The 12277-nt window shown below is 40.3% G+C and overlaps 1 protein-coding gene across 2 annotated transcripts in view; it reads right to left on the reverse strand.

Moving 5' to 3' along the window:
- Nucleotides 1–399: 399 nt before the first annotated feature.
- Nucleotides 400–12277, reverse strand: part of GARRE1 (granule associated Rac and RHOG effector 1) — a 1402647-nt gene continuing 1390769 nt past the window's right edge. For both annotated transcript variants that reach the window (XM_044081683.1, XM_044081682.1), the window contains 2 exons: nucleotides 11087–11165; nucleotides 400–3231 (listed from right to left, as the gene is read on the reverse strand). In XM_044081683.1, the coding sequence (XP_043937618.1) occupies nucleotides 2905–3231; nucleotides 11087–11165 (406 nt within the window). In that variant the 3' untranslated portion in view covers nucleotides 400–2904. The remainder of the gene's footprint in view (nucleotides 3232–11086; nucleotides 11166–12277) is intronic.

Consider the following 12277-nt stretch of genomic DNA (forward strand, 5'->3'; position numbering starts at 1 on the left):
CAGATTAAATTTACAAAATCTTTGTTGTCTAGCTCATGCTAAACAGGTTAAGAAAAACACCTTTCTAAAACAATGTCACGTTTTAAATAAAAAAATGACTGGTTATTTGAGATCTTTGGCAACGAAAAAATAAATTTATAAAAAAAAAGGTACCATTTTTTTTGGGCACTAAACCGGACTTAGGTGATACTACAAGAAGAAAGGGTAATATTTGGATAAGGCTAGCTAACTAGAAGGTGGAGGTTTCTGTTAAAGAATGCTCCATGCACGTAGAGCTATGAAAGCATGGCTAAGGTGGATGACTTGTCAATTAAATATGCAGTTTAAAACCTAGCAAAAAAAAAACTGGCAAAGAAATATATTTTATTCCACTATTATAAAATGCAAATGATGCTTTTCTGTATATAATTCTGATTTATTTTTATTGAGGCCAACAAAAGTCAGTTTGTGGAGTCAGCAAATGTTACATGGGAGGCTATTAACTGGTCTATTATTGAATTTAAACTTTAATAAAGCAAACTGTTTACTCACAGAAGCTTTAAAATAAAATACAAAATGTACAATTCCAGTTCTGAAACTATCCACATAAAAAGCAAATGCAGTGAACAAGTCAGCTCCACATCAAACCCTTTGCACTTGGCAGCATAACTAAAGAAGACTTTATATTTTTATGGCAAGACATTTCACCAAGTGCAGTACAGCTGCTAAAAACTGAATAATTACATCAGCGTTTACAAAGATCTGACAAATAAAACACATGGTACTAGAGAACATATCAAGGGACACAAGTCAAGCTCACAGCTTTCTCACTCTGGAATAAGTTACAAGTCCATGGGTATGTCTAAGAATAGTAATTATGAGGTCCTGAAAATTTTCCCAGAAAGTTTAATTTTACATGTTCACTGAAATAAAGAAAATGCAGCATAACACATTTTGTTGGCACTATGTATTTTCTCCACTGAAAAGTTACTACATTTCTTACATCTGGTATAACTTTTCTCTCTTTTCAGTGTATTTATGCAGCTGGTCTTTTAAATCCCAAATATCTTTAAGTTACATCAGTCACAAGAAGTGAAAACTGAAACTCACTGTCAAGCCAGATAAATATCAACAGTTGCAGGTCTTTAAAACTGAAAGACAGAACATACAGAACATTTCTGACAATTTACACAGACATTGTTAAGCAACAAATACTAGATGATTGTGCAAAGCACATTACTATAAAAGATTTATATACAGCAAACAGTTCTCTGTAAACATAGTAGTAATTTTCAGAAAACATGGTGTCAATATATCATAAATACAGGCAACATTGGCATCCTCAAACAGCACAAAAGTAACATTCTGGACTGAAAGACAGCCCTTCACTATACAAACAGGAGAAAAAATGGATGGGTCAAAACACCCAAAGTTTATATTTTTTTTAGTGTTTATATATCTTTTTGGTAACTTTCAGATATAGTTGTACTTAAACTCTGTAGAAAAATGGAACATAAATGTGCTTCTGCTATCTTGGTTGAAAAACTTTTATACTAGTCAAAATGCATCTAATTATCAACATTACTAATATTTAACATATATTATAATGGTATAATGATTTAAGAAAAATACAAAAATAAGATTAATACTGTCAATACTTACATACCAGAAAATATTATTTTTAAGCAACCAATTGTTAGAATTTTTTTCAAGGATGAAATATGAAAATTTTAAATAGCTTAACTATATAAAGAATCTACCTAACCTAAATTTTAGTATACAGTGGGACATCAACAGATTTTTCACCATCTGTTTCATGGTTTTCAAAAGCACCATTCAGTTTCCCAACCCCACTTTGGTTGGAAGAATATTCTATATTCCACAGGTTATGTTTTCACATGGCACAAACTATATTACACAAAAGGTCAGATACTTAATAGTGTCATTTTCATATCTATACTGTTTATTAAATTTACATTTGAGCCTGCTCATAAAATGTTTCTTTTTTTATTTTTATTTTTTTTTTAACTTCAACTAACAAGACCTTCTTTTTTCATTTTCGGTAACTATACTCATGTAGTTTGAAAGTTAAATTTTACAGTTTTGAAGATCAGAATATAGACTGTGTTATCAATAAAGAGTCAGATTCTAAAAGTCTTCATCTTAGTGTAAGTGATTTACTTAAATGTAAGGCTGCTCTGCAGATGGGTCTTAACACTGGAGTAAGTCACTTACACAAAGTTAGCAGTTTAGCATCTGGCGTCTGCAATGTAGTGGTCTTAAATACTTTTTTCTGAGAAAACAGAAACTTAATCCAAATAAAGCTACAAAATGGCCATTTCCTTGGATGACCAAGGTTAAGAATATTAATGGAGGCTGTGTACTTTCAGCCAGCTACATTATTTACAGTAAAGCATCCGTACACAAGCTGTGCATCTGAGCTATGCAGTTTAGACTTTTAAGTGCTCCAGCAGAGTTCAAATAATTTTAAAGAAATATTGTTGCACATTACACTTCAAGTCAGTGAATTTTTTTAAAGTCCAAATAAGCCAGATATAAAAATACTGCATCCATTTGTCTTAAAAGTATGCCAGGAGACTTTGTGATTAAGAAACAAAGCAAAAATTGCAGATTTTCTTTTTAAAAAAAAGGAGTAATATTTTTTTCTTTACCAATTAGGTAATTAGACTATAGGCTGCCCCTCTGCATACACTAACACAAGTATGCTTGTTCAATACCACAAAGCACACACAAATGCTTTCATCTCAAGCCACTTTCATGACTGATGCAGGGCATATGGGTAGAATGCATTCTTATTTTATGCAATGACTAAGTTGGAACATTACACTTCATATTCAAAACAAAAAATGCACACCACTTTATGAAAACATTTTCTCTGCAGGTTGTCCATTTTTAAGAAAAAGATCAGTACTGGTGTAAATAAGATGGCCGTCGCTCATGCTTTAAAGGAAATGATTTAAAGCCCTTATTCACTGGCTTGTGCTGGGAGACTTGCTGTTGCTGGCAGGCTTGCTGTTGCTGCGAATAGCTGAAACCAGAAGAAATCCCTGCAGAAGGAGCACAGTCACTGTTTGTAGACCATACTGGTGACTGCAGAATTTGCAATGTATCACTCCACTGGCTGACTGGATTAGTCAGCTGATATAAAGAACTCTGACTGGGTAATGTGTTTGTGAGGGTGGAGGAGTGTTGCCAAGGAGCTTTAGGAGGCCATGTTTTGGTTTTAGTTTCCTAGTTGAAAAATGAGAGAGAGAGAGGTGTTTAACTTTGAAACAATATGAACATGTTCATGTTCTACTCTACAAAGTAATTACTACTACTGGGATACTGCGCTACAACCTGGCGACACAGCCAACAATATTCAGGAAGCAATTAGTTTACAGTACTTAGAACAGTAGCTGCAGCTGTCTACAACAGTAGACTTTAAATCATTAGGGCTTCAAGGATTAACCCTTCCAAAATTACAGATGGTGTTCACCATATCATCTTAAGCAACAGTTTTTCACCTTGGGCTGACCGATAACTAATGGCACTGATGACGATGCACATAAAGAAATTAACATCTCCTTGGCCTCGTCAATAAAAAAAAAAAAAAAAAAAAAAAAAAAAAAAAAAAAATCACACCAGAAGAATCCAGCAAAGTATGAAATGCTCATTTCTATGCATTGCTCCTGCATCCAATTTCAGATATGAGAGCAGCAGAAATTATCAAAAATTCACGATGTATCTGTTGAGCCAAGAATGACGATGATGCGTTTGTGGAAAACTTCCATGCTCACTGTCATGACAATTTCACCTAGAAGGTGGTGGTTCTTTCCTGATCACATTTCAAACGGGTTTTCGTACACACACAAAAAGAATGCATCTTATATACCGTAAGAAACATTTATTTATTTTTTGACCAGGAAAGTCCACTGGGTCAGAAACCCATTTTCAGTGGAGACCCAAGCTCCACTTACAGTAAAGCATATAACAGACAAATAAAACTTACATTAAAGAGTATGATTTTATGCATTTTCAGTCGTTTGTAATAAGCAAAAATAAGTAAAAAAATATACAGTTAGGTTCAGTGTAGGCAGTGGATATTCACTTAGTGGCAATCTGTTCATATTTATATTCTGAAAGGAGAGGCTAAAAAAAGAAGTTATGTTCTTACTATAATGTTCTATCTGTGTTGTCGATCTTAATTCTTGACAGCTGGGTTGGGTTTCTGTTCTGTCCTCGGAACTGACTCGGCCGTTGTAACAAGCTTCTGCCAGCCAGAAACTCTCAAGTTAAGGCTACCCATATAGTGCCTCTCTTCCCTTCCCTTCAGATCGAGTTTTGCCCACAGAAATAAAAAGCAGAAGCTTTGTCTGAGCAACTGCCCTACTATAAAACCAGGACTAGTTCCAAACCTCAGGAGTTGTTGGAGGGGGTAGGAGGGTGGGATATCAAGAATGAATGAAGATTGGCAACACAGATGGAATGTTATGGTAAGAACATAAGTTCTTTACCTGATATTGTCAATCTTCATTCATTCAGGACAGCTGGGACAGAGTCCCTAGCTACTTTATGTCCCAGGAGGCCCTATGGAAGGATATTCCTGAGTACCACTGAGCCAAAGGATGCTCTTCCCCTGGAGACCATATCCAATTTGTAAAGAGTGATAAAGGTATGAGGGGTATTCCCAGGTAGCTGATGTACAAATGTCATCCATGGAGGCTCTAGAATGAAAGGCCACTGAAGTGGAAACTCATCAGGTAGAATGGACCTTGACTTTAGTTGATGGATTCATTTTACTTTGATGATAAACAAAGGTAATGCAATCTCTCAACCATTTTGATAAGGTGACTTTGGAAATTGGTTTGCCTAGTCGAGTACCTGAAAGACAGGAACAGTTGGTCCAATTTCCTCAATGATTTCGTTCTAAGTAAAAATGTAACTGTCTGTGTTCATACAGCAAATGCAAACAATATTCTCCTATGCTTGAAAAATTTGGGAAGAAAACTGGCAGGTCAATGGATTGGTTAATGTTGGAGTCAGACAACTTGGGTAGAAAAGAGGGGTTAGTCCTAAGGGATACTCTCGCTTTATGAAAAATGATGTATGGGTACTTTACACACAATGCCTGCAATTCCGATATTCTCCTGGCTGAAGTGATGGCTACAAGGAATAATGTCTTCCAGAATAAAAAATTAGATATCACAGGGCTGATGGATCAAAGCTTGTAAGACTAACGTCAAATTCCAGGGTTCAATGGGTTCTTTAAAAGCTGGTTTTAAATGCATAGCTCCCTTTAGGACGGTGTTGCAAACGTGGTGAAAAACATCAAAGCCATTATGGAAATTTGAAATAGCTGCTAAATGAAATCTGACAGTAGAAGCTGAGGTTCCCAAATTGGAATAAAGTTGATAAATATTCTAGCACCTTATGCAAGGCTGAGTAAGGGTCAACTCCTTCTCCTTGAGACATTATCACTAAGATAAAATTTCCTGGTGGACGGTTTATGGGAAGCCAGAAGTATCTTTTGTACCAAGGAAGATAGATTATTCTGCCTGGCAATTCCTGGAAGATGAGGTACCAAGCAGTCAGCTTGAGACTTTGCAGGCTGGGATGGACCAACCCTGTGGATGAGAGAGCAGTCCCAGCGCTGGGTCCAGAGTTCACGGACGGTGAACTAGGTCAGGCCACAGAAAGGGGAACCAGACTTGACAAGGCCAATAAGGTGCAATAAAAACCACTTTGCTTCTCAACCGTTGCGTTTTCTTCAAAAACTGGGGTATTAGGGGAAAAGGAGGAAAGGCATAAAGCAGTTCTAGGGGCCAATTGTGCAGAAAAACAACTCTCAGGGACTCTCCCTGAGGGGGGATCAGGCCAACGCAGCTGGTGCATTTGTGGTTCATGGGAGATGCAATCAGATCGCAGCAAGGCTGACCTCATCAACGAAAAGATTTCTGCCGCTACCTATGGGATTGAGAGACCACTTCAGGCAGGAGAATGCTTTTATTCAGTTTGTCTACAATCACGTTGGAATTCCCTAGAATGTGCATTGCTATCAGATATCAGTTGGAGGCAACTGCCCATTGCTATACTCTCAGGGCTTCCCAACATAATGGAGATCATCTAATTTCACCCTGCTTGTTGATGTGCCAAACGACCGACGTGTGACTCGACAGCAAATGTCCCTGATAGAAGGGCAGATTGGAATGCTTGCAACACTAAAAGCCCCGCCCTCAGTTCTAGGACGTGGATATGCAAATTGGCCTCTAAGGGGGAGCAAGTGCCTTGGACTGTCTTTCCCTGAAAATGCATCCCCCCACACACCATCAGGGATGCATCAGTGGTCACTATGGCCTTGGGCTGATGGGGTGAAAAGGGGTGACTCCAAAACTCCTCTTCTGGCTTCATCCATCAGTTCAGATCCTGTTTGCATCGATTTATGTGGAATGAATACGACATCAGGTGTGTTAACAGAAACCACTGTGACGCTAGGAGCCACTGAAGCAGCCTCATGTGGAACCCCACCAGGGGAACTAGGGTGATTATAGCTGCCATTGACCATAGTAGTTGTAAGACTAAGCGAGTTGGGACTATGTCTTCACAGAGTATCAATTGGAGCTGTGACCTTAACCTTTGTAGTCTGTGGAGTGGTAGAGCAACGACACAGGATCTTACGTTGAATGTTACACAGATGAATTCGATGCTTTGAGTGGGTGCTAGTTTTGACTTTCCTTTGTTTATTGAAATAACTAAGAACTCTGCTAGCTCTAGAATGTAGTATAAGGCATGAAGCAGTAGATGCCTGGTGGGGGTGGTAAGGAGCCAATCGCCTAAATATGGACACACTCAGAATCCTTGCAGCCTCAGATGAGCTTGCTACCCCTGCCATACATTTGGTGAACACCCTGTGGGCTGTGGTGAGACCAAAGGGCAGTGTGTGAAACTGATACTGACTAGCTCCCAGACGGAAGCGGAGGTATCTTCTGGAGCGCATGTCCATTTTTTCAATACGCATCCTGAAGATCTACTGAGCACATCCAATCGTCTTTCTCCAGAAACAGAAGGATAGACTAAACCGTAACCATCTGGAATTTTGTCTGTTGGACAAACTTGTTTAAGATACTGAGGTCTAGAATTGGTTTCCAGTCCCGTCTTTTTTTGGCACTAAAAAGAATCTTGAGTAAAATCCGGATCCTACTTGGTCTGGTAGAACTGTCTGGATGAGTTTTTTTCAAGCAGCTTTTGAATTTCTTGAGCTGCTGCATTCCTCTGACTGGATGGAATGTCGGGGATAAGCCTTTGTGGCCTTGGATAAAGATCGAAGGGGATATGATAACCTCTGGTAATTATTTTCTGCACCCAGGAATCTGATGGTACTGAGAGCCAGAGTGGTGCAGAGAGAATCTTACCCCGACTGCCTCCAGAGATAAGCAATCTGGCTGCTTCTCAGGAGTGCTGATAGGGGTGCCCAGAGAAAGAATCTCTGGAGCCCTGGTTGCACAGGCCCCCTCTGCCATGGGAGGGTTGTCCTCCTGATGAGTTCCCCCCCCTTTGCCCCGGGGAGAAAACTCGTCAAGTGTGTCCCCAAAAATGCCCCTGGGACTTTTCTGAACCACATCTTTCCACTCCTCTGATTCCTGGAATAGGGTTGGTGATGAATGGAAAAACGTACACCCACAGCAGAAAGGGTCTTTCCATCCTTTTCACATCTGGCTAAAGTGTCTAACTTTCAGACCAAACAACAAGGAAGCATCAACGGGAGAGCTGACAAAGGAAGACTTGAAGGGGGTACACGAAGTCACACAAGCGCATCCAGGCGGGAAGCCTGAACCTGCTGCTCTGGCCACCTCTTCTGTTGTATGTGCAATCAACTGCATGGACGAGTTAGAGATGGACTCGAGGGTTGCAATGTGGGAGATAACCTTATCACATACCTCATCAGACACCGTGCTCCTGCTAGGCTTCCTGACAGCTCAGTGATCAGGTCCCTTTGAAGACAGGTGAAATGTGCCAAGAAATTCAACGACTGTATGGTAAATGTCGTTAAAGCATAGATCCGCTTCCCTAATCTGTCCAGTGTCCAAGACTCTCGGTTTGGAGGATGGACAGTAGGACTCTCCTCTGTGAGTTCCTTCTGTGTGGCCACCACCATCACCATATCCATCTACTGCTAAACCCTTGGGGTTGGATCCTTGGGAGGGGGGGGGGGGTTGTCAGGTCTCCGGGGAATTGGCTCAACAGTATCAGGGGCCTTCCAAGCACACTGCATGATGAGCGTGACTAACTCATCTGCAGGTGGGGTCACCTAGGAAGATGGTCGAGCACAGAAAGCCTGCAAGAAGACAGATTCCTCGGAGGAAGAGTTGGTGGGCTTCCAGTCACCCCTCTGTTTTAAGATTTCTAGGATGTCTCAGAAGGAGCCATCTTCAGGGGGTGACTGCGGATGCCCTTCCCCTTCATTGTAATCTGTATCCTCGGTGCGAGATTCTTCCAGAGAATCAGTGTGGTTCCTCTTACATAATCTCTTATGGGGTGGCTCATTAAGGGAGAGGTCTGAGGAGGACTCCTAAGACAGGGTACCCTGCGGTAGGGTGTCTTGCTGCTACCGTGCCTGCTGCCCCAATATAGAAGACTGTGACAGCTGCGAGCCAAAGGATACACAGATGTGACATTCTGACAGAGTGGGTACCAACTGCGAGCCTGCTGAGGTGAGTGGTCTCTCCATAGTCTGAAAGGCAGGCTCGCCTGAAGAGGGATGGGAGCCTGGAACATGGAAAGACAACCTTGGAACTGGGGGTCACACCCTGCTCCAATGAGTCTGCCCCCAGAGAAGGAGTTGCTAGAGGACTCGGAACTGTCAAAGCAACTGGAACCGTAGATGGTGTCATGGAAATATCAGTGCTGTATTAGGGATTCCAGAGTCGGCAGCCAAGTCACGATCACGTGTGTCAGCTCCGACTGAGCTGAGGTCCACAGAGTGGGCTGCGGTACTAAGGTGAGATCCACCATCGGTACTGAAGTTGGCACCGGGAGAGGGGATGGGGTTGAGGGCTCCAAATCCTGCATGGAGGTTGAAGGAGGAAGATAACTTGGAGTCCTTGTTAGGAAAACCTCAGCTCCAGATGGGAGGGAGGTCCTAGACGGGGTTGAAATTCCTCTGGCTGCCAAGAGCTGATCCACTAATCTAACTACATCAAACTCCAAAAGGCTCCTGGTGGAATGAATAGACATCCCGGAGGGAGATTCTGGATGTTCAATAAAAGGACTGAGCTGCTGACCAACATAGGGGTCAGCAGATGGGGAATATCAAGGCCTGGCTAGGGATTCAACCTCATGGTCGATTGACCAAAAGCTTGTGTTGGTGGAGAAGTGACTGGTTTTACAGGGGAAGCTATTGTTGGTGCTGAGAGGGTCCTAGGTACCATTGAAGGGGTCAGTACCCCATGGTAACTTTCGTCGGTTCCATAATAGACGGCACCATGGAAGAGGTCGAAGACTCAGGTGTGGAGACAGTTGGCGGCACCAATTTGGATTGTTTAGACTTCAGTTCCATGGAAACATGGCCGTTGGATGATTATGATTCTTGAGATTGAGGAGACAGTGGGAATAAGTGGCTCCTTTTTTGCTCCCTTTTTGAGGAGGTTTTGACGCTTCCGCCTCAGACTAAGCCTCTGAAAAGGGGGTTTACAACGACCCCTCGAGGATCAATTTGTTGCAACACTCTGCAAGGGTCCAGGCACTAAAACCCTTACAGAACTCGTATGGAGGCTGAATTTCCAAGTGTGGCACCCACAAACAATAAATGCAAGAAAGATGACTATCAGAGTTGGGCATCTTTCTGCCACATTTCTCACATTGCTTAAAGCCAGATGTACCTTTCTGTTTCTCAGCCATTGTTAGGTAAAATACAAAATGCTATTACAAGCATAAATATGTTTTACTCACTTTGTGGGCCTACCTTATATGTATTCCTACAACAAAATGTATATTCTTTTACATACTATTCACTGTTCTTTTAAAAAAATGTACTTATGCATAAACTCATTAACCAATCAAATGGGTGACTATGTTATTTAATGATGAAACTGTTCATTGTTCTTCGTTCTGATGAAGTCATTGTTTCTTGATGAAAGCGCTTAAACTATTGAATTGTGCTTTGTTGTTTTTTAATTAAAGTGGAGTCCTGATAGCCATTGGGTACGTTTTTTTTTTTGGTTACTGGTGTTTTATTTGCATCCTGGAACTATTGCTGGATTTACTTAAAATACAAAATGCAATAAACAGCTGTTCATACGATCACACAAACACAGAGTGAAAATCAAAGTTGAAGATTTTTTTTTATAAGTGTACCAACAATGGTAGCAAGAGAAATACCCAAAAGGGGTAAAGGAGAAGAAAGGACAAAAGTGGAAAAACTACAAACAATGGTACTTAAGAGTTACCAGAGGGAAGGGAGAGGCCTACACAAACTATGGGAATGAAGAAATGCCAAACAGGTAAAGGGAACACTCACACATGGACAGTCACAAATTAAGTAACAGAAATACAGAACAACCAAGAAATATTATGAGAGGAGGTGTAAAGAAGAAATACATTGAAAAAATAATGCACTTAGCTTGTAAGCATGGCCTGATGCATCCTGAAAATCTATGCGGCAAATGAGATCTGAAGGAAAGGGAAGCGAGGTACTATGGGTAGCCTTAGTCCTAGAGTTTCTGGCTGAAGCGAGCGTGTTACAACGGCTGAGTCGATTCAGAGGATGGAACCGAAACCCGACTGTCATGAATGAAGATACAAAGTTATGTATAATAATATATAAATCATTGTAAAAATGCATATTAATGAAAGTTAGCTGGTTAAAAGTTGTTAGTTAAGAATAAAGTCCAGTTGTAAAACAATTTTGTAACAGCATGATTGTAATTTGCTGCTCAGTGATGCCGTTTTATGTACAGATAGAAACATAATGGGATGCTTCATATCTCTTACTCCATTTTTGCTATGGTATAAATATAAAACAGCAGCAGTATTTGCACAATTAATTATCAATCATCACAAATATACTTAACACAGAATATGCTTCAAAACTGCTGCCCAGCCTTCATACCTGATTAAGATCATCTACAGAGGACAAGAGAGGAGGTGATGGCAAAGTGCTTGCTTCTTGCTCACCGCTACTGTGCTTTCTGTAATCACACAAAAAAAAATATCATGTAAAAAAGGCTCTTAGTTGTGGCATTATTGTTTAATGCAGCCTGATAAACATTTAACCATGTAATAACCTGGAAAAAGTAAGGAGGTACTATAAGAGTCTACCATATAAACATATTCTTTAACAGGGAATTCTAAGGTCTCCACAGTGGAGAATTTTCCTTCACCTCTGTTACCTGGTTAAAATAATTAGTCATTCAGTGCTCCCACACCTTCAAGATCCACCATGAAGCCCACTGATTCACAGCTAAAAATGTTCTTACCATCACAGTCCGCAGCTATTCCCTCCAGCAACTACCTGAAACTCCAAAACATGGAATACAACTATTGCAGAGGTTTTTTTCCCAAATTATGGCGTTTTTATGTACATAAAAATTAGAGAGGAGCAGCACAAAAAGGATGACACAATAAGGCAGTAAACAGGATATACTTTAAAGTCCTTCCTAAAGATATGTATGTATGTGAGGTGCACACAATAGGGTCAATTTACTTTAACAGCACTGCTGAAGTGGGCCCACTCAGAATGGTACACTTCCAAGCTTTTTAACAAGTTCAAAAGCAGGAAAGTAAACAAAACAAATACAGAGAAATGTTTAAGACAGTACACTTTAAAGGAAAGCCACTGTGATGGAGATTCTACTTCTAGAATTCAAAGTCAAGCTGTACTATTTTGTAAAGCAAAACAAGGAAGATCATGAAACTGTGGGACATGTCCACCCATTTATATACTCCCCAGAACAGGGACTAGAGACAGGCTCCTCTTAAAGAAAAGTCACTTAACTGTTGTAAAAATGTCTCTGTATTCATCCATTATAAACTTAAAGCTACTACATTCTCTTTCTTCATTAAATTCAACCAATGCAATATCCACATGACTGGATGAACAATGCTTAATTACTATTCTACCTCTATATACAGCATTACTCTTTTTATTGGATTTAGAAGAACCTCAAACATCTTTACAGAAAATCTCCATTATGCCTATCCCAAAAGCTGTAGGAATGTAATATACCACATTCCCAAGATAACAATTTTCCATCCAAAGAACACTGGGTAACCAACAGATCATTCACTGCAACATTTCCTT

This window comes from Protopterus annectens, chromosome 8.part1 (genome assembly GCF_019279795.1).
Source record: "Protopterus annectens isolate FY-2018-M chromosome 8.part1, PAN1.0, whole genome shotgun sequence".
NCBI classification, from domain to species: Eukaryota; Metazoa; Chordata; order Ceratodontiformes; family Protopteridae; genus Protopterus; species Protopterus annectens.